The 21,291-nt window shown below is 46.2% G+C and overlaps 1 protein-coding gene across 5 annotated transcripts in view; it reads right to left on the bottom strand.

Moving 5' to 3' along the window:
- Positions 1 to 9,194: 9,194 nt before the first annotated feature.
- Positions 9,195 to 21,291, bottom strand: part of Papss1 (3'-phosphoadenosine 5'-phosphosulfate synthase 1) — a 63,962-nt gene continuing 51,865 nt past the window's right edge. For all 5 annotated transcript variants that reach the window (XM_005406213.2, XM_013505422.1, XM_013505423.1 and 2 more), the window contains one exon: positions 9,195 to 9,844. In XM_005406213.2, coding sequence (XP_005406270.1) covers positions 9,706 to 9,844 — 139 coding nt within the window. In that variant the 3' untranslated portion in view covers positions 9,195 to 9,705. The remainder of the gene's footprint in view (positions 9,845 to 21,291) is intronic.

Below are 21,291 nucleotides of genomic sequence, written 5' to 3'. Positions count from 1 at the left end.
CTTAGAAATACAGGTTCCTCAGCCCCTGCAGAGATTTGCGTTCAGTAGGTCCTGGGATTGTACTTTTATTAAGCATTAGAAGCAATTCTGATTTAGGAGCCTTCAAATTATAACAGTGTAATTTAGGTCCGTGTTTCACGAAACCAAAGAATGAAGTCGAGGACAAAGAAGGTAGACAGGAGGAAAGGTTACTAGAGAGAAATAGTTCCCAACAGTTAGGAGGGGACCCAAAAGTGAGTTGCTACAAGGACTCTGTCTACAAGTTTTTATACCAAAAAATGACCAGGGCTCAGCCCACTCCAAGTCAAACTCTAGGTCAACCTGTAGGACTAAAACAAGCTCACTGAAACTAGAAATCAGCGGAGGCACGTTGCAAGCCTGTGTCTGCAGGTCCCTCTCAGCCTCTATTCTAAGTGGTTCATTACAAGAACAAAGTGAAAAGGAAAAAAACATTTTCCAGTTATGTTGGAGCAGAAGTTGTCAGAGTGGGCATCGGTCACCTCACTTGTCACCTTGCTTGTTATATCCTTGCCTTAATGTCCATTCAGTTCTTCTAAACTCTGACCTCAGGTTCCCGCTTATCTGACCAAGGTCTGGTCATCCTGCTGCTATCTTGGGCCCAGTGCCTCTCTAGTTGCCTGTTGTCTCACACAGACTTGCTTGTCTATAGTGAAATGATGCCTCAGAAAGCGCCGTGAGTCTGAACAATGGAGTGGCAGGCTTAAGAATCAAAAAATCTGCTGGGGATTTAGCTCAGTGGCAAAACAACCTGCCTGGCAAGCACAAGGTACTGAGTTTGATTCCCAGTACAAGAAAAAAAGAATCAAAAAATACATAGGAACTGGGGCTCACTCTAAGCAGCTGAAAATGTGTGCCCAGTCCTGATTTTGCCTTTACCAGCTCTGTGATCTTGGATAATTACCTTAACCTTTGTGAACTTCAGTTTTCCTATCTACAAATGGAGTTTTATCTCCTAAGTATATTACAAGAAGGAAAGAGATAAGTTCCATAAGGAAAACACACAGCGTGGTATATAGCAGATGTTCACCTACTTCTTATTCATTTCATGGCCCATGATCTAGAGGCCCTGCTGCCTTTCTGAGCCACAGGTGTTCCCAGTTCTCATGTCTGATAACCTCCCCATCCTAGAACACAGCCACAGAGAAAGAGGCAGAAATGCCCAGCTTGGCCCTGGACAGCAAACAGCCTAAGCTGTGCCCCATACCTAGGCCAAGTGGGCAACCAAACCCATACCCCATGAGACCACATGGCTTCTCCCTAGGGCCTACCAGTCTTCTAAGGGGCAGTCAGCTTCGGGGTCTCTGAGGAGATCCACAGGGGCCCTGGAATGCTGCTGACTTTTCTTTCCAAACCCTATTTCACTGACAAGGCTCTCAGCTAAGGAGATCCAGGGTATCCCTGGATGAAATCTTGAAGCCGACCGCAAATCTGGTAGAGGCAATGTGGGGCCCAGGTAAACATTTAAACATCCCACCCCTTGCCTTGTTAGTGGCACCCTTGTTCTGTTCAAGATTACCCAGGCTCTTAGGATTCCCCAATTCTTTGTGAGAATACACCATTTTCGAACCTCATTAGCAAAGAAGAAATGGTTGTCAGAGCCCTTGTTCAAGAAAGAAGCATCTAGGCTGCACCCCTGGCTTCAGCTGAAAACACAGCGCTTCCTCTCAAATGAAGCATTTCTCAACATGAGCAAAGGATGGGATTTACTCTCTGACTTGAAGCAGTATTTCTCCACAAACCTCACTTCTGGAGCTGACAGCCTAGTCCCAACCTTATTAACTTCTACAATGGGAATGGATGATGCAGTTATAAAAAACTCATCTTTGGGAAAAAAATCAATTTAGAAACTCAGCATTTATGCCACAAGGCATAAAAGATGCATAAGAAGGACACGCAGCACATGTTTAAAATGTATGTTCCTGTCTTTGATCCAGAAATGCCAATCCAATGACTTGAATAGAAATGGGTCAAGGCCACAATTTAATAAATATTCTTCTTTTAGCCTTTCTCAAATGCAAGAGAACAGAAGCTGCTATATACATCCATGCTGTTTTGTTATGAAGCTTGCTAAGAAAACATTTTCCAAAAGGGGTGTGGGGGATACTGTATGATGACTTTCCTCTCTTAGGGAGACAGGAAAGCAGAAACCACCCTGACAGAATCTGACTCAGGTCTCCTTGGCTCAGCTGGTCCCGTGGCCTTGGACAGGTACAATAGGCCGGGAAAGCTGGGGACCAGGTCGGTCCTAGCACCTTACAGCCCAGCTTTCAGAGCCAGGTACACTGCCAACCTCAAAAAAAATTAGAGGCTTCTAAAGGTTGCAGAAGGGAAACCTGGGAACTCTGCGTGTCTACCTCAACACATCTGAATACCTACTATATGGAACATTCTAGAACAAGTACTTGAAGATATTCTATCATGTAGCACCTGTACACAGAGCTCTGCTCTTATCAAATCACCTCTTCCCTCTAGACTTTTCATGGTAGACAACATCACTCCAGATCATTTCCTGAAAAGACTGCCTTTAAAAGTTTCCATTTAACATAATGTTAATCACTCAAAACTGACTTTCCAGTGTGAACTGGTACAACCACCATGGAAATCAGTATGGAGATTTCCTCAAAAAATTAAAACTAGAAATTTCATTCAACCTAGATATTCCCCCTCTAGGGGTTGAATCTGGCTCCTGGTCAAGGAACCAAAGATGTCCCATCTGGGAGACAGGCACTGCTGCTCTGCTGTGGGTCGTAAACTCGGCCCACCAGGATTGTAAACTCAGCCCCAGAGAAAAAGTAGAGGGACAAAGTTTAACAAAGGAAGACATTTTATTTGTATAGAAGAAAAGGAAGGGAGAAGAAAGGAGAAGATAGTTACCCTGATAAGAAAGAATCAGGGTAAGGGACTCCAGAAACCTGGAGGACCTGTGGGCCTTGTTCCCAGCAGCTTTTATAGGGGAGTGAGTGGCCCTCCAACATACACACCCGAAACTTGCCATAACTGGATTGGCTTCCCAGTAGCCCTGCCTACCATCATTTCTTCTGGTGATCTACGTGCAGTTTCTTTCTGTTGTGTCTTGCCTGTCCTTGACTACTTTGCAGGGACTTACTTTTGGGGTGGTGAGGGAGACCACTATAAAGCAGCCCTGAGCAGGACTTAAATTAACCAAGTGACTTTCCATGTTTACTTGTGAGTCTGTCCAAGGCCTAGGCTCCTTATCTGGAGATGGACAGTGGACTCACAGTAAGCGAACCTCTATGAGTCACTAATCCCTATTAAGGCCTGTAATGGCAGATGAAGCCCGAAAGCCTCAAAGGATAAGACAAGATCACAGCCAAGGACACCTGGATCTGATCTCAACTAGATAAAGACTATAGCCTCAGGTATTTCACTCCTGGATGGATTACCTTAATAGTTTACTTGGAGAAGTCCTTGAGTAGTTCCACCCTTCCTGAGTACTCCCTTCCCTTCTGACAACCAAATAAAAACAGGACACCCAGAGAAGGTCTTGGTCTTAGCCCTGAGAGAATCTCAAATTCTGTGAGAGTGCTTTGATCTTCCTGGAGCCCTGAAATCATTCTATTTGCCTCTTTTTATTTAGCCTTTGCAGTACACTAGTTCAGGAGATTGTAGACCTGATCAGCCCACAATAAATAAGGGATATTATTAACCCAATAGGATGGGTGTCTAGTTGGCATGGTTAGCTTAGAGTTAGTAAGGGGGAATGTGGGTAGCTACTGTACTCTATACTGACCCTAGAGTGACTAATATAGTGACACAAGTGAACAAATACACACATATGTATGTATACATTAGTGCATAGGTGTGAGTATATACTGCCTTAGTCAGCAGCCCCCTTGCTTCCCCTACATTCACCTGGAGGTGTGGATGGCTTATCATTTGTGCACTTGGCTTTTGCTCTGTGTCCTGCCTGTCAGCTCTTTTTCTTGTCTCTTCGTGGAAGGCCCACGTCATTTGATGCCTTTCTTTATCTGGTTTTTCTCCTTTTCTACCCCCATCCTTGACCTATTTCCCAAGGGAATTTTTCTAGTAAAGTTTGTTTTTAACTCCTTCCAGTCAGGATTAGCTAGAAGACCTAAGGAGGCCCCTATTCTCTTTTCTCATCTATAGACCCCTACCTTCCCCAAAGAGTTACAGTGATCCTTGCATACCCATGTTTATAGCAACACAACTCTTAGTAGTTAAATCTTGGAAGCAGCCTATATGGCCATCAACAGATGAATGGATAAAGAAAATATGGTCTTTATACACAATGTAGTATGCTGACACAAAGGATAGATGAGTCATTTGTAGGAAAATGGGTGCTCCCTGAGACCATAATGTTAAGTGAAATAATTCAGACATATGAGCTTAAATATTGTCTGGTTTCTCATATAAATAAAGCACAAAATAAAAGACAGACAATAGAAAAAAAAGAGAAAAAAAAGTTGTTATACTCCAGCATGGCCAATGTATCAAAAATACATTAATTTGGTATAATTGTTTTATGTGTTATATATGCTTTTTGGTCTGTTAGTCTGGCTGTTAATTTGTATTTATGAAAATTAACTTGATAAAGACTCAAAAATAAATAAATCTGATGTGGACAAAAAGAAATAGATGTGCTGTGTGCATAAAACAATTCCAAACAATGAATGTAATCTTTATGCATTGCAAACAAGTACTGATAAAAATTATTTAATTAAATTTATTTTTTTAAAACTCAAGTTTTCAAGTTTGTCTTTAAGTTATCCCATAGTTTTCTGTATTGAGGCTCTCTGTTCTCCTTTGGTTATTTCTCGTAGTAAGAGAAAACATTTTTGCCAACTTTGAGCATAATATGGTTAATCAATTAAAAATATGAATAAAAGAAACAAATTCCCTTCTTCATTGTTCCAAAGTAAAAATGTAAAAAATTTAAGAACCCACACAGCTGTTGTATGGTATATGGTGACCTCCCTGAGAGATTGATATATTAAGGTTTTTCTTTTGCTCTAATTTTTTTTTTTAAAGGCAACAAAATGCAGGGGGAAACGTTCATATAATGCATGGTATACAAATTAAAACCAGGCAGTCAGGAGGTGGGCACTGCCACAGGAACCCCGGCTCACACCCTGGTCACATGCATGACAACCGTGAGCATCACATATGTGGGCCCTTGCTGAGAAATCCAATGTTTCACTCATGAACTTTTGTCACCTGGACAGTCATGCTAAGATTCAAGTCAAAAACTACCGGTAGAATCATGGTGTACTGAAATTTAGACATATTTTTATTCTTTTCACTATAGTTATTGTACTTCTTTAAATTACATTTTTGTTTTTATTGGTACATGTCTGCAGTACGTAATGATCACACTCCTTGTGTACATAGCACATCTCAGTTCTTTTCGCATTCCCTTCCGCTCCTCCCCACCCCAGCTATTCAACTCTTGGTCCCCTGCCCATCTGAGAAAACCTATCTCTCCACTTCCTACTACCTATCTTGCACTTTATTTATAAATTGAGTTTCTCGGATAAGAGGAAACTGTGTAGTATTTAAACTCATGCGTTTCATTTCACTTAGAATTATGATCTCAAAGTGCATCCATTTTCCTACAAGTGATTCTAATCTATCCTTCTTATTTTAAAATAATATAATCACTTAAAATTTTTTGGTTCCTATTACCAGAATTGGATCAATATGATACAAAAAGCTCTGGCTGATTCAGTGTGCAACTCCGTCCACACAGCCCCAGGCAAAGTCTGCACGGACCTGACAGGTGAGAATGAAGTGTTTGGACATCCAGCTGTCACTAACATCCAGTGTCCTAGACAGGAGGGAATCGGCCACTGTCACACTACTTTCCCTGACTGAGGGGTTAAACCCTCTGGGGGGTCTTGCTGTCTCCCATAGCTATGGGACTCTGCTCTCCAACCTCCACCAACTCCAAGCAAGTAACATGAAGGTGAGACACAGACTGAAAGGTATGCATGCTGCTGTCCCCGCACCTGTGCCCTTTTGAGGTCGGACACTTGGCTACGGAAGTAACTCTCCATCTAGGGGTGTTGACAGGCGCTCTGTAAAGAGCCAGATGGTAAATTTGCTCAACTTTGCAGGACACGAAGTTTCTGTCTCAACCACTCAACTCTGCCGCTGCCCACAAGCAGCCATAGGACCTGGGTGACAAAGGGTGAGACTGTATCAGACAGTAAAGATGGGCAGCAGCCAGGTCACCTTGCCTGCTCTCACGGGAGAGAACTCTTGCAGCTGGCCGCTTCTTCCTGCTTGCATTAAGGATACAGCCTACTTCACAGCCTTCCTCCACCTGTTTACACCCACCATTGCCTGGTTCTACCTAATTCCTCCCTCTACTCTTCCAAGGAAGGTGCTTGCTCATAATTGCCCTCCTCACCATACAGCTGCCAGCTCCCATGGCAGATTCCTTTCCTTTCATGATGCTCCAACATGAGCTCCCCGCCTCGTCAGCTGCTGCATGCTGTTGAAGGAGGTCATCAGCCTTAAACCTGCATGCTGGACTCCACTGCCCCCAGCATGCTCCAATGGTATACAGGGCATGTTGAGCTGAGGTACTAGGGAGTCCGAAGCTGCAGAAAGTAGCCTTCTTTGGGATCTCTCATCCAGAGGAAAACAATGTGGGTGTGAGGTGGGGGCTGTTGGGACACCCTCTCCTCCTCTTAAAGGTCACGAGCAGGTCAGCGTCCACCCAGAGCTGCATGGGCACCCTTGCTCTGCCAACCCCCACCTCTGCGGAGTCAGTCACTCCAGCCGCTGTTCTTTCCAACCTCCCTCTTCAGGAGTCATGGGTACCAAGTCCTAACTCTGGGTGTCTCCCTTGGGAACATGAGAACAGAAGTGGGGACAGGAAGCCTTCCTCTCCAGACACCCTGCTCACTCAGTCCTTGAGAGCAGTGGGTTTTAACTCAGTCCAGAAAATAAATATATGCAGGACAAGACTGTGCAATTAGGAAGAGAATCTAGCTGTAGCCCTCCCAGTAATGCACACCACACTTAAGAGGCCAGTGGGCAAAACCTCTTCACTCTGTGAGCCAACCCACTGTTGGATATATGTCTGCTAATGAAGATATGCCCCGTGTGGGAAACAAGACTTCCGAATTTCTCCTGATAAAATACTTGCATGCTGACTTCCAGAGATATATATAATTATTCCCCTCCTGGATGAAAGCAAAACTTGAATATGTGGTCTTGATTATTTTGTGGAATAGCAAATGGATGGACTTAAGACACTGCATTTCTGCCAAGATGATTACACTTTATTTTCCTCTGCTAAAAAAAATAATTATTTTTCCATCCACTTTTCCAGCTGATGGATTGATAAAAATGGCACTTAGAGTTTCAAGACTTTTTGGCAGGAAAGGTTTGGGCAAAAAGGCTGAAATTTTAAAGACTGGTTTGAGTTCATTTTTATGAACTAAAGAGAGGAAAAATAAAATTCCCACATATATCAGATTTGTAGATTAAGGAAGTCCAAACCAACCTGTGGACTGGTGGAAATCAGCAGTCACTTTTATTTCCTGCTCGGTCTTTCTGTAACACACAGAGGGTGGCTAATCCCTAGGGAACAGAAGTCTGCACTCAGGTTCATACCAAGTCTCCTCTCCGGTGGGCTGAGGCCAGGCCATGTTGGGATGAGATTCAGAAAGGACAAGTCCCTGATAAAGCACAAGTTACATTTTAGATCACACATCATCTGATTTTCTTTACTCTTAATTTTACAAGAATTTAGGTTTAGGATTGAAAGAATGCTGTGGAAATTGCCAGAATCAAAATGGAGTCACTTACGTCAAACCCAAAGACAAAGGAGGTGCAAAGTCCTCAGGGGGTTGGGGGCATCACACTCACATATACTTGCCTGATAACAAGAACTATCACAAAAAGACTGTCAAAACCACTACCTGTACCAAAAGTACTTCTACAAAGACACCTGCCCAGCAACTGCCTGCTCAACCTTGGCCTGACGTCATCCTCATTAGTAATCATCACAACAAAAGAGCAATTGCTTCGAAATGCCCAGGTGCCTGTCCTCATTTTCCCCTTAAAACCCCTTGTTCTCCTCTGCTGCCCTGAATGTGCCATGCTCCATCATGGAACACCCCCCCATCCCCTCGCACTACAACCCCACCCTTCCTGAAAAGTCATCATCTTGCAAGGTCAGGCCCCCTGCATCTCATTTCAGATGGATAAGCTGTTTTCTGACCAATAAACAGTTTTTAAATGCACTTTTCCTGTGTTTCTTGCTTTTTGAAATGTTTCTGACGTAAAATTTACCTTGAAGTTGAATTGCATGTTTGCCTCCTGTACCCAGAAGTCCATCCCCTGAGCTCCTCCAAGCTAAGGAGCTGTGCAAGCTGTCCTGCCCAATCAATAGGCAGGTGACAGGGTCACCAGCAAGCCACACTTCAGAACCTGTCCGTGAGTTTAAAACAAGGTCTCCCTATGTTTCTCACACTGGTCTCAAAACTGGGCTGAAGAAATCTTCCAGTCTCAGGTCCTGAGTAGCTAGGTCTATAAGAGTGCATTGTGTATAATTTTAATTTTTTATGCTCTTTTCCTCCAAAACCTCTTGTCATGGTAGTATAAGGTGGTAGGACATCAAACTGAAGGTGAAGGTCAACAGAATGTCTCTATCAACCCTCTAGGAGAACATGACATTATTAAGACCAAAAAAGCCTTCTTTAGGTTAAGCCACTGTGATTTAGAAGTCGCTCCTACAACACCAGGAACGGTTGTTAAATAAGGCAATAATGCCCACCCTTGGTGGATTATTGCTAAACCCTTGGTGGATTATTGTGTTTAAGACCAATACAGGCATCTTTGGGGAAATTAGTTAAGTTTTTGGATGGACTAAGAGTCCTTTATTCTTTTCCTATTTAAAACAGCTCCTACTACCCAAAACTAACACGGTGTTAGGAGCTGACTACTGGATTCTACAAATCAAGATGCCTACATTTTCCCTCATCTAGCAGAAATTTTGTTGTTTTTTGAGACAGAAAGGTTTCACTATGTAGTCCCAGCTGGCCTTGAACTCACCGCAATCCTGCTTCAGCCTTCCAAGTGCTGAGATTACAGGTGTGTCCCGCCATGCCTGGCAGAAATCTTTCACAAACACAGAAAAGCTATGTGTGAGCAAAACAATATAAAAATGCCACATAAACAATAAGCCAAAAAATGTAATTTTATTGAATAAAGAAGTCTGTTCTGAGCTTATCCAGGTCCTAAGAATGTTTTACATTATAACAGCTGAAAGATCAATAGCAAATTGGAAGGAAGAGAGGAAGTGGTTTACATGTTCAATATAGGAAAAAACATCTCACTGCTACAGCTGTCTTGCAAAATTTCCAAGACAAGGTCTAGCCATGTTTATCGTTCAGTAATTTTTTTTTTCTTTTTTTAAGGGAGGAAAAAGTAAGACTGTGTATTACTGGTTACAACTAATCTAACAGCTTGCAGGGACTGTGAGACAGAAGCATAAACACGATCTAAAAAGACAAGGCTGTAAAATCGTCTGCAGGAACAGTGAAAACAACGAGTGGAAAAGAGACATTAAAAGCAGCGAGCGACGGGAGACCGACCAAGGCAGCGCGGGCTGAGAGGGCGAGCGCCCTGGGTCCCCTCCGTCCGTCCTCGTCCTCGGCTCGGTCCTCCGGCTCCATCCATCCCGGCGGCTCACGCCTTCTCCAGCACGCGGTAGTACTCGGAAAGCACCGCCCAGGCCGAGGGCGCCATGAAGCCCTCGGGTGGCCGCTGGCCATCGCGCGCCAGCTTGCGCATGCGTGTGCCCGAGATGAACTCGAAGTCCTCGTGGCTGCAGAAGGCAGAGAGAGAGTGAGTGCGGGGTTTCGAGGTCACTGCGCATTGGGCGCCGCAGTGTGGCTTTACAGTGCACCGCGCTGGGAACAGACACTGCACACTGCTGCGCAAGCCAGCTCTGGCCAGGCGACTCTCGAAGGAGACGCTCGCTGAGCTCGCTGCAGATGCTACTCCACTTCTCCCAAAGTGGACAGGGCAGAGTGCCCCGCAGTCCTCCGCCCACCCCTCCGCTAGCGCCCACCCCGCGGGGCCACAGCCCCGCGTCACTGGGCTCAGACCCCCACACCACACAAGGCACAGCGCCGCCCAGATGCTCGCAGTCCTGGGAGCCGCCCACCCCAAACCAGGAGATTTGCATAGGACAGCAAGCCCAGCGGGGCGGGGCCCAGCCGGAAGCCATTCAGAAAGCTCTAATGTGGAAGGCCAAGCGCCTGGGACGTGGAGAGAAAAGGCAGCTTTCTGTAACACTGGGCGCGTGGAGCAGCCACATCCAGGGAGGTCAAGATTCTGCCACTGTTTAGCTACCACAGAGGATGTGAGCACAGTTTTTCCACATCTTCACATACACAAGGCAGGCATAGTGGTGCACATCTGTAATCCCAGCACTTGGGAGGCTGAGGCAGGAGAACTGCCTTGAGTTCAAGGCCAGCCTGGCCTACATAGCAAGGCCTAATCTCACACAACCACACACACATCCACACACAGCCCCACACCATTAGACTACTAAGCACAAAGCACCGTGGCTACAAGATATACTGTCCTCCTGCAATTTCACCCTCTTCCCTCCATACAGGACCAACTCACACAGGTGCCTGAGGCCGCCAGGTCACAGGCCCTGGTCACTCCTAGTTAGGGGCTGCAAGTTCCAGCATCTCTACACAAGGTGTAGAGTGAGTCCGAGGACCAGTAAAATCTAGCTTCTAGAGCTCTCCAGGTGTGTTCCACCTTCAGGAGTAATCAGACAGGCAAATATTATATTAAGACAGTGATATGAAAGTTGTTTTATAGTAGCAACATGCTAAACAGTCACCTTGAGGTCAAAGGATCTTGAATAATCTAAGGTAAAACCCTGGGCAAAATGTTACACTGCCTTTAAAGTAGGCATGGGACAGGCTCACAATAGGCTAGCAGCCCAGATGAATAAAAAGGAAGAAGGAAGAAGCCAGGCTGGGTTTGAAAAAGCCCCACCATGCTTCAACAGGTGCGTCTTTTGCTGCCTGGATACAAGGAGAGCCTTCTTGACTAAGAGTGCAGTTGGGCCTGGCCACTGATTCTCCTGTGACTGATCAAATGGGCCACACTATTTCATATCCATATCCTGTATATACGACATTCCACAGTGAGACTCTCAGACAGATTTCCCAGGAGAGCGGCGCATTCTGTGACATCACAGCACCTACACGGGGCTGGGCTGGCAGCAGCCACTGAGAGGTGGCTGATCTTAGGAATAGACGGTGTGGTCAGGTATGGACGGGCCAGCAGGTGAATGAGTGGCTTAGAAACTGGTGGCCATGCAAGCAGTCAAGTCACCAAGCACACAGACAGCAAGCATGAGAAAGCAAGAACGAGCAGGGCCGGGTACGCCACCTGGGACCCTAAGGACACCTGGCACTTCTTCCTGGCCTGAGCCATCTCCATGCATCCTGGCCAGAGCTCAGGAAGGGTCAAGCAGCCAAGCCGGGAGGGTGCGGAGGGTGGGTGTGGCCAGAGGAGGCAGATCTGAGGTGTCAGAGGGCATTGTGAAGGGCGCTGGCAGACAGTCCAGACTCACAACCTAGAAAAAGAAGCAAGGCTGAGGAGAGTTCTGAAACTTCACGTCAGGCTGGCATTAGAGACGTAATTTGTCAATTTAGTAGCACTAAACTGAAAGCTGAACGTGAGAGCGGATGGGCACACGAGAGGATGAAGACTCTCGGCAAGCTTGGAGGAAGACAGCGGGGTGACAGCGCAGAGGAGGAGGAGCCCAAGGACGCAAGGCTGAAGGAGCTGGGGAAGTGGACCAGTATGGGGGAAAAGAAAATCACCGAAAGTGGAAATCAGATTTAAACTGCTGTCAACAAAGAAGCTGACTGCCAGAGGATCCAACGAGAGGGAGTAGTGAGGGGGCAGATTCAGAGTGGGCTAACAATGTGATCTTTATTTTTCAAGACAAATACACAGGAAGGAGAAAACACGTCAAAGTGAGAAAAGGGGCAGAGGACGGAAGCAGGGGAGAGGAATGAGATGGGAGGAAAGGTGGAGAAGCAGAGGAGAGCAGCAAGGGGAAAGGCCGTCAGGGCTGGAGGGCAGAGCAAGGGGTGCCGCAGGTGAGGGTGCAGGGACAAGGCCAGGTTGCCCTGGGGGAACGGGACCTGTGCGGAGATCCAACCCACTCTGGGCAGGCCTGGCAGACCGGAAGAGGTGGGCGTGGACTCATCACACCCTCTGTAAGCATGCCTCACTGGGGATAGCCATGGCCTGGGGCGCTCTGGCCACGTCGACCTTAAACTTTGGTTTCAGAAATGAAAAGCACATTAGAGGCCCCAGTGCTCACTTTTGATGGTAAGGAGAGGAGGAACAGAGGAGCGTGCTGGAAGATTCTGCCTGGGCTTTCAGATGAAAGGAAAAAAAACCACACCAATTCAGTCCTTTCTTTCCTGAGCTGTCTGTAATGCAGAAGTTGGCCGGCACTCCTTCTGAAATTGCATTTTTAAAGGGAGGTCCCCAGGCACCTCTCTCCCCGCGCTGTTTCACACTCCATCTACACGACAGGCCACAAGCATTTCTCCATCACATGAACTGGGACTTCCGCCTCCATAGGCCGCAGCACCAGCCACGCTCCACCCCAGAGACAGAAAACACACTGCCCTCGGCCTCACACTCAGGACTCAATCTCAGTTACACAAGGACTCAACTTTTTATCAGAAGCCAAGTTCAAGGTCTTGACACAGAGTTGCTCTAACTAAATCACACTGTCACAAGTTTTTAAATGGACATTATTTTGCAGAAGTAACTGAATCAAAAAAAAAAAACCTTGAGGAATTTCTGGAATGATCTAAAAGTAGCTCTAAATTTTACCTATGAGTAATCAGGCATCTGCCAGGAGCAGAAAAGGCTACTACATAAAGGACCCCGGCCTCTGGCTCCCAGCAAAGCAGTCCTCATTAGGACCACTGCTCCACACTAGCTAACCAATCTTCAGGGCACCTGGAAAGAGAAACACAAGTATGTTTGGTTTTTTGCTTTTCAAAACCACTGGAGCACAGATTCTTCTAATCTACAACAGAAAGAATGCTGGCTCTCTACAAACAAGTGGGAAGGGGTCAGGACAGCAGGGAGGGACAAGAACAGACCAGCCAGCAGCCCCCAAGGGACCCTCAGTGACAAACAAGCCACATGTGGCCGGCATCTTGACCAGCTCCAGAATACAGTGACGCTAACAGTGCTGACTTATAAGTTAGTCTAATTAATTATTTTGGATCTAATTAACTTCTCGTCTAACTTAAAAGCAATTCACTTACAATACATCAAAACACTCAGTATTCTGAAGATGGTGACTAAAAACAATCTCTTCAAAACCAGATAAACAGTTACTTCTGGCTTTCAGAGACTGAGAAAGCATGGGTTAGTCTCATGTGTGATGACTGTAGCAATTATTATTTTCTAACCAATGACCAGCTGAAATACAAGAAAAATGTAACTGCCTACAACCTAATTAATCCATTTCTTCAATGTGTCATGTTTTCCTACCATCACCTTAGTACAGAAGCTACAGATACTCAAATAGTGGATGCCTACAGCTTCCTAAAATGTATTACAGAGTTGACTCAACTTTCTTCACCATAAAATGTCATGAGATCTATAGTCAACCACAGCATAGGACAGGGGTTAAATGAATGGAATAGATGGATGTCAAAAGGAACTATAAATATTTGATCCAGGGCAAAGTCCAGAATTTCTGTGATTTCAACTACACAATGGAACATCATTGTTCACCTGCTCCTAGAAAGAAGCCTCTGACTATCCAGAACAGACCTCAGTTCTCAGAAAGCCCATCCAAGAAGCTCTTGGATGCTCTCTTACTCTTCTTATTGCTGAGACAAAATACCCATCTGAATACCCAAAGTCAAAGGAGAAGAGGTTTATTTAGTTCACGGTTGTGAAGGTTCAGTCCATAGTCAGCTGGCTTCAAGGCAGGGTGGCATGGCAGACAGGCATCGCAGAGGAGAGACGGCTCATGGGAGGCAGAAGGCAGCAATGTAGCAAAGCAGCACTAGGCTACCAGCAACCTTCTTTCTGTTACTTGTATCCTATCCAGGCTACACACCTTAGGGCTGGTAGCACTCACACCCAGGGTGGGGCAGCCTGAATGCTAGCATCACACCATGAATCAATCCCTGCATCACATCCTTAATCCCAGCAGCACAATCCCTAGATCCAGCCACCTCTGAAAAGCCCCACCTATGACCACATAAGACTTTGAGGGGACATCTAGACACAAGCCCTACCAGCTGCCCAGCATGGAAACAGTAGTATCAGAATGAGACAGGTGGCAGGATTGTGTCTGCATAAGCATTCTCCACTCCTCACACTCCTGAGAGCTCATCTGAGGCTGCACTGGGCATACTGCTATTTACCCAAAGACAGCCCTGCTAAAGTTGGATCCGGCCCATCTCCCAAGGTGCTGGACTCCCCCTACACATAAGCCACCCCACCACAGGCCCAAACCACCATCCAAAAGTTCTGTGAACCAAAATGGACCTTTCCTCTTTTTAAGCTGACTGTCTTATTTTGCTTCAGTGATGGAAATCTAACATAGTACTTTTAGAATCCATGTGCCAAACCAGAACCCATGTATGAAATCCTAGGTAATGAGGACACGGCTCTAAATTCATGTGATAATCTTTTCATCTGTCACCAGGGTGTTTCTTGTTCATTATTTGCTTTCTATTGTTGAGACACATGTATCCTTGTATATTCAGAAAGTAGCATATCAAGTGCCCTCAGAATGCCCAACTCAGCTCCCAATTTGAATGCAAAAGATCTCCACATTTTAAACAAAAGAAGCAGCTATGTTTGCCTTGATATTATTGATGAAATAATCAAGACGATAAGGTCTCCCAATGTGGTAGATTAACTAATGTTCAGCTTGGATCACCCTGCTGAACTGAATCAGTGTGGTGCTGGGTGTGGAAGGCCCACCTGAGGATTGTTGCCAACAGCATAAAAGGAGAACTGCAAAGGAAGATGGTGTGCTGTTGATTCTACTGGAGAAGCTTGTCACGCTGGTTTTCCCTATTTTCATGGTCAGAGGAGCTCAGGTCCTCGCTGTCACTGAGGATGGCTGTGGTTCTTTTCAGGGGAGCTCTGGTCCTTACCTTGAGCATCATTTCATGGCTCCAATGCAGATCTATCAGCCTACTGGCACAGATCCTTCATCCCAGGGCACAGACTTCCTAGCTTCTACTACTGACCTTTGGGCCTTCCCAATGCAGATCTTGGTACAGACTTGCATGAGACATTGTCATGGGCTCTAGGCCTCCAGTTGAACTCATGCAGGACAATGCCATGGGATCCAGCCCTCAGCTGGATTCTTTGGGTCTCTAGTGTGTGGACAGATCTCTTGCACTCTGTTGCATTTGCCTCTTCGGGTGAATATTATAAAGTAATCCTGTAAGCTATGTGTCCTGTATTAAATCTATTCCCCTATAAACCCTGACTACAACACCCCATCTGCCACATGGCTATGAACTGATGATTCTCAACAGAGGTGACTTTACACAGCCTACATGTGCAGAAGCAGGACAGTCTCCCCAGAGCAAAGGCCCATCAAGACCCAATATAAACAAGACTAGAGCTGAGAAATCTTGCCAAGTGGCACACTAGCAGGAAAGAAATTCTGCTTTGATAGTTTTATAAAACATAAATCTCACTCTCCCCCAAAGGGCAAAAAACAAGAAAAATGAGAAGATCCCAAAGCCATAGGAAGAAAAAAGGTAGAAGAAAATACATCAAGGTGTCCTAAGACCTACAGCTTGGGGCTGCATCCTGCTGGAACAACTCTTCATGGTCAGATGGCCATGGCAGGACGGAGCCTGTGCCCAGCCTGGGGCTGGCAGAGCCACATCTCAGCAGGACAGCCTGTGACAGCACAGATGTAAAAGAAACCCAGACTCAGGATTCCAGGGGTGAGGCAAGGGAGGACATGGACCAGCACACACTTCCTGCCCCGGTGACATCCAAGGCCCTGGTGGCCGCGTGGATGCCATTTGCAGGTGTCATCGCTCGACCCTGTGTCACATACCACAGCTGCCAGAGCCAGGGTACCAGAGAGGAACCCACTTGCAGAGGTGGCTAGAAATGCGCTTGTGAAAAGTAAATTAGAAAGCAGAAACAAAATCCTCTCATAAAAACTCTATGCTCAAGTGTGTGGAATAAATGTATAGAAAAAGAATGAAAGCAAACCACACAAAAATATTGGCAATGAACAGATGTTAGCTTTCTCTTATTTTTCTGAAACACATATTCTCACTGGCTGACCTCTTAGGGAGGATCCACTCCGTGAACCCGTTATTCTTCCAAGAGTAGACCAAAGCCCAGGCAGCCCACCCACCCACAAGGAAGCAACCTAGGAGGAGACAGTTTCAGGCCTGAGCACATGGGACTCAGGTGACCTTCCTTGCACAGAATGTAGCAGAGACCCTCTCCACAACCCAGGGGGCCTCCAAGCTCTGTCTCTGCTGCTCTGTGCCCACCTCCCATCCCTCACCCTGTCTCAGATTTTGTGGCTGACCGCAGGCCACATACGGGTACTGCTTGGCATGACAGTTACTCCGTGCTGTCTTGCCTGTTGTGCCTAACACTTTCCTCAGGAGAGAAAACCCCGTCGATGTCATTTCTAGGACAGGGGATCTTCTCACTTCTCTAGGAGGCTTTTAAAAGAGAGGGCTGTGAAAGGATAAAGAAAAACAATGTCCTTTTCCACATTGTCTAGGTCTCCGCTGACAGAAGGAAGTTTACCAGGGATGCTCTGGAGGAAGCGAGGACCTGGTACACTAAAGAGCTCTTCGGAGAAGAGGCACAAACTCCTCCATCTCACAGGGTTACACCGCTGAGCCTGCCCGCCCCCAAATGTACCACCTTAACCCTCGCCTCACTCATCCACATCTGCGTGCCACCTCCCCTCCCCTGCTCTTGCCGAAACCACCGGCTCATTTTCCTGCTTTCGTGTCCCCAGAGGATCATTTCAAGCTGGTCTCTGGCTTTATCCTGACTTGCTCTGAACCCCATGTCCAGCACATGTGGCTGGTTCTGTCACGGGCTGCAGGCTCTGGGCTTGTTTTTTGTTTTGGTTTTCTCCTTGCTTGTGGCACTTCACTGCCTTGTATGTTTTGTCATTTCTAGCCAAAGCTGTGCACTGTGGTTGCAGAATTGCTTACAGGAATGAGTGGAGCCCCAGACACAGCAAAGGCTGTGGGAAGCACATGTGCTGCTTTCTGCTGACCACCGCAGACCCTAAGCACAGCCGTCCCACGCCGCCAGGTCTGGCCCTGTCCTTCTGACATCCCCAGGAAGCATGGGCTCGCCTGTGAGCAGAGCTCTGAGCTTCAAGCCTCAGTGTCCTGGGCAATGCAAGGGACAGTCCTGGCTGACTCCACCAGGCAGGGAGCGGAGCCCTGACTTCTGCCAGCAACATTGCCGTTCCAGTCAGCCAGGGCCAAAGCAGCTCCCACTCACCTTCCCGGAAGGGCCTGGCCCACTTCCCAGTACAGCCCTCAAGGTACTTACTGTCACCTTGTCAGCACCACAGTGCTTTTTATAAAAATATTGCATTTTATCCAGCTGAGGAAAGCCACTCTGCAAATTTAACCTACCTCATTACCTCAGCTTCCTTATAGCCAACCAACAACAACTTCTAAAAGCTCATTTATCCCAAACTGGGACTGTGACACATGCCTGTCATCCCAGGACTCTAGGATGCCAAGGTAGCAGGATCACAAGCTCTAGTCCAGGATGTGCAACTTAGTGACTCAGGGAAATCCTGTCCCAAAATGAATTAAGGTCTGAGGCTATAGCTCATTGCAAAGGTCCTGGGTTCAACAGCAGTCTCACACACACACACACACACACACACACACACCCCTCACACACACACACACACATATACACACACACACACACACACACACACACACACACCCCTATTCTGTTTCAGCTTTCAGATGTCTCACCAAGTGCCTCAGACTCTGTTCTACTCTACGTGGCCTTCTTTCTGAGACCTCTATGATACTCCTCATTCCTGGACCTCAGTGGGTGCTATTTCTCCAGTTCACAATGCTCTTCCTCTCTCTTCCCCAAAGGATGCCCACTCAGAGCCCTGCACCACTGACCCCCAGGAATCATCCCCAATGCCCCAGACTCCGGTCAGCAAGCTTATAACCTCCCATGCTCTTCCACTACACATTTGTGCCTATGCTGTGGCATCAGTGGCTGTCTGACTGGCTAGCTGTCTGCTCCCTGACAATTGCTGTCCCACAAGGTCAAGAACAGCATCTGCCTGCCTCCCACAGTGCTACCCCTACTAGCTAAGCTGAGCAGCAAAGGCTCCGGAGGCAGTTAATAAATGAATGGTGCACGGAGTCTCCATGGATCACGTTCAAGACAAGATACAGTAAAAATGAAGTGTGTCATTTGATTTTTTAAAACTATAGAGTAATATTACATCTTTTAATGGTCATGAAGTAACTGCCCAAAATAAAATGCATGCACAATCTTCAAACACAGGTAAAGCCATCTGTAAACTCACACGGTTACAACCAGATGTCCACAGAAGAAACATCAAAAACAGTAACAACAAAGCACTTCATGTATCCATGAAAAGCTGGTTCCCCAATATCCTCAGAAAAACACTGCAAAGAGAGAGAAAAGAGAGAAAAGGTCCTGTGGGATGGAAATGAAGGCTGGAGATATTCTGAGAGTAACAGGGATGTTTGCTCATTCTGGGCATCTTAAGTAGCATCAAGACATCTCCACAGAAAAGCTCATGAGTGTGGTGGGCAGAACACAGAGGCAGCCCACGGCCTGCGCTCCACCGTCTGACTGCCATGTTGCTGCACAGCCAAGGGGCTCTGCAGGTGCAACCAGTTACTTATCAGCTAAGCTTAAAACGGTAAAATGATCTCAGTGGACAGAACGTCGTCACATGGAAAGCAAAGGATGTTCTTTACGAGTAGTACAGGGAGTCAAACTGCAGCACCGGAGTTCCACAAGAAACTGGAGGGCCCATGGCAAGGACCCAGCACGACCTCCAGGACAGGGAGTGACTCGGCCATAGGCTAACAAGGTGACGGGCTGCAGCTCTAGGGTTGGGATCAACACATGGATGCAGGCGCTTCCCAGAGCCACCACCCATGAGCCCAGGCTGGTCAGGGACACAGGCAAGCTCCCCTGGCCTTTGGGCCTAAAGAACACTGAGGGAGTGCACTGCTGGCGATTTCTGTAGCTGAGCTGTGACATTAGCAATAGGAAGGTAACACAATCAGCACCTGCGCAATGCTAGCCTATGAGTTTCAGAGTCACAGCACCGAAACCAGGACAACAGACGACTCCCACCCGGCTGTGAGAAGTCTATCAAGGAAGGAAAGGATGTCTGCAAAAGCCTTGGAGCATGCAAGGGATTACAGTGTCTTTTAAAATGACAGTAGCCAGGCATGGTGGCACATGCCTGTAATCCCCGCACTGGGGAGGCTGACGCAGGAGGCTCGCGACGAGTTTGAGCCCAGCCTAGGCTACACAGTGAGTTCAAGGCCAGCCTGAACTGCATAGGGAGATCCTGTCTCAAATAAACCATCTCTGTATTGACCCTAACCTTCTACAGTATAAAGTACATCCCAGCATTAAAAATATAAAATGCTCTGCTGGAATCACAGACATCAGTGACGAGCACCCCCACTGCTCTGCTCCACTGAGCTTCCTGCCCACATTCTGTTTCTTGTTTTCATTTGCTATTTCAGTAACCTAAATAAATCTGCGTTTCTGAGCTTGTATTTACCCAAATACAAAGATTTACTTTCCAAAAGAGAAACAAACATAAATAAGATAATTGAATTTTCTCTAAAAGTCTGTAATAGGCTAAAACTGAGCTTTCATCTCATAGTCCTAAAACAAAATTTCCTTGAATCACTCTTAAGGGGAACTTCCTTAACTCCCTGAAAGTAAACAGATGATTTTTACCGTAATTCCTATCAATAATATCTTGCCAGAAATCTTCATGAATTTTTTTCCCTACGCCTTGTCTTCCACTGGTAGTTAATCAGATCGAAAGCTACAAAATCATTAATTGCATTGCACTGGCATTGTGTAACAGCCATTAATCAAACATAAGACAGCCTCATGTGCATAATTAATAACCAAGTTTTCTCACTACATCAAAGACTATTGCTTTCCACAAAATTTTAATCACTTTCCAACATAATCCCTTGAACTTAATTATATTTGAACACAAATATAAAAAAGTTAGCAAACTAAGGCGGTCTTAAAGCTTCCCAAGTTACAGCTTATTAAGACTTGTACACCCAAAAATTCCAAAGAAATGAGCCACTCAAGCAACAATCCATCTCTGGAAAATCTTATGAGAACTGATGTGATTATTTAGCTTTGGAATGATTAAAAGAGAGGTTTAAAACAATATTATACAGATTTAAGCAAACATCCAAGTTACCCGGGGCTTCCCAACTCACAGAGAGGGGCCCCGGCCCTGGGTGTGATGAGACCAGCTAACCAGGCGAAGGTACCCCAGGTCCCAGACAGCCAGCACAAGGCGAGGAGAAGGAGGGCTCCATGCTGTCTTTAGCTCAGCTTTATTTTCTTAACACAACAAGATGGAAATCCACACAAAAGTACTCAGCCACTGGGGGGAGGATCTTCCTCTTCTCTCCTTGCCCTCCACTGGCATTATTTAAGTGACTTAAAATGGTTCACTGTAACTCTCGGAACCAAGTGATAACAACCTCTTACTGTATTACAACCTGGACAAACAAATCGTGTGCTGAGTGGGAAACTGAAGGTGTCATGTCCAGCATCCTCTCTCTGACCCCCTGGGCTTTAGAGATCCGGAGGAAGGCGCTGGACCCTCGTAGGTGGGCTGCAGCAGGTGGGGGCTTTTATAAGAAATGCCAACAGGCAGGCCCAGCTGCAGACCGGCTCCATTAGAATCTCCAGCGGTGGCCTGCTGAAATCTAACCATAAAAGAGCAGGACTGCACCCCAAATGTTTTTACTTTCCTTAATAATGTACATTTTAAGGTTTTAATCACCTTTATAGTTTTAGAGCCCATAGTTTGCTGTAATTGCTTTCATTTTTCTGAAAAGTATTCTGTACAGATTTTAAAGAGACATCCCTTTGGTGAAAGACAAGTCAATTATATAACTCTCAGCATGCCATTTTTATGGCTGAATTTTTTAA

Source organism: Chinchilla lanigera, unplaced genomic scaffold, assembly GCF_000276665.1.
Source record: "Chinchilla lanigera isolate Chin_1 unplaced genomic scaffold, ChiLan1.0 scaffold00095, whole genome shotgun sequence".
In the NCBI taxonomy this organism is placed as follows: Eukaryota; Metazoa; Chordata; class Mammalia; order Rodentia; family Chinchillidae; genus Chinchilla; species Chinchilla lanigera.
The sequence above is the reverse complement of the archived record's forward strand: the minus strand, read 5'-3'. Positions and strand labels throughout refer to the sequence as shown.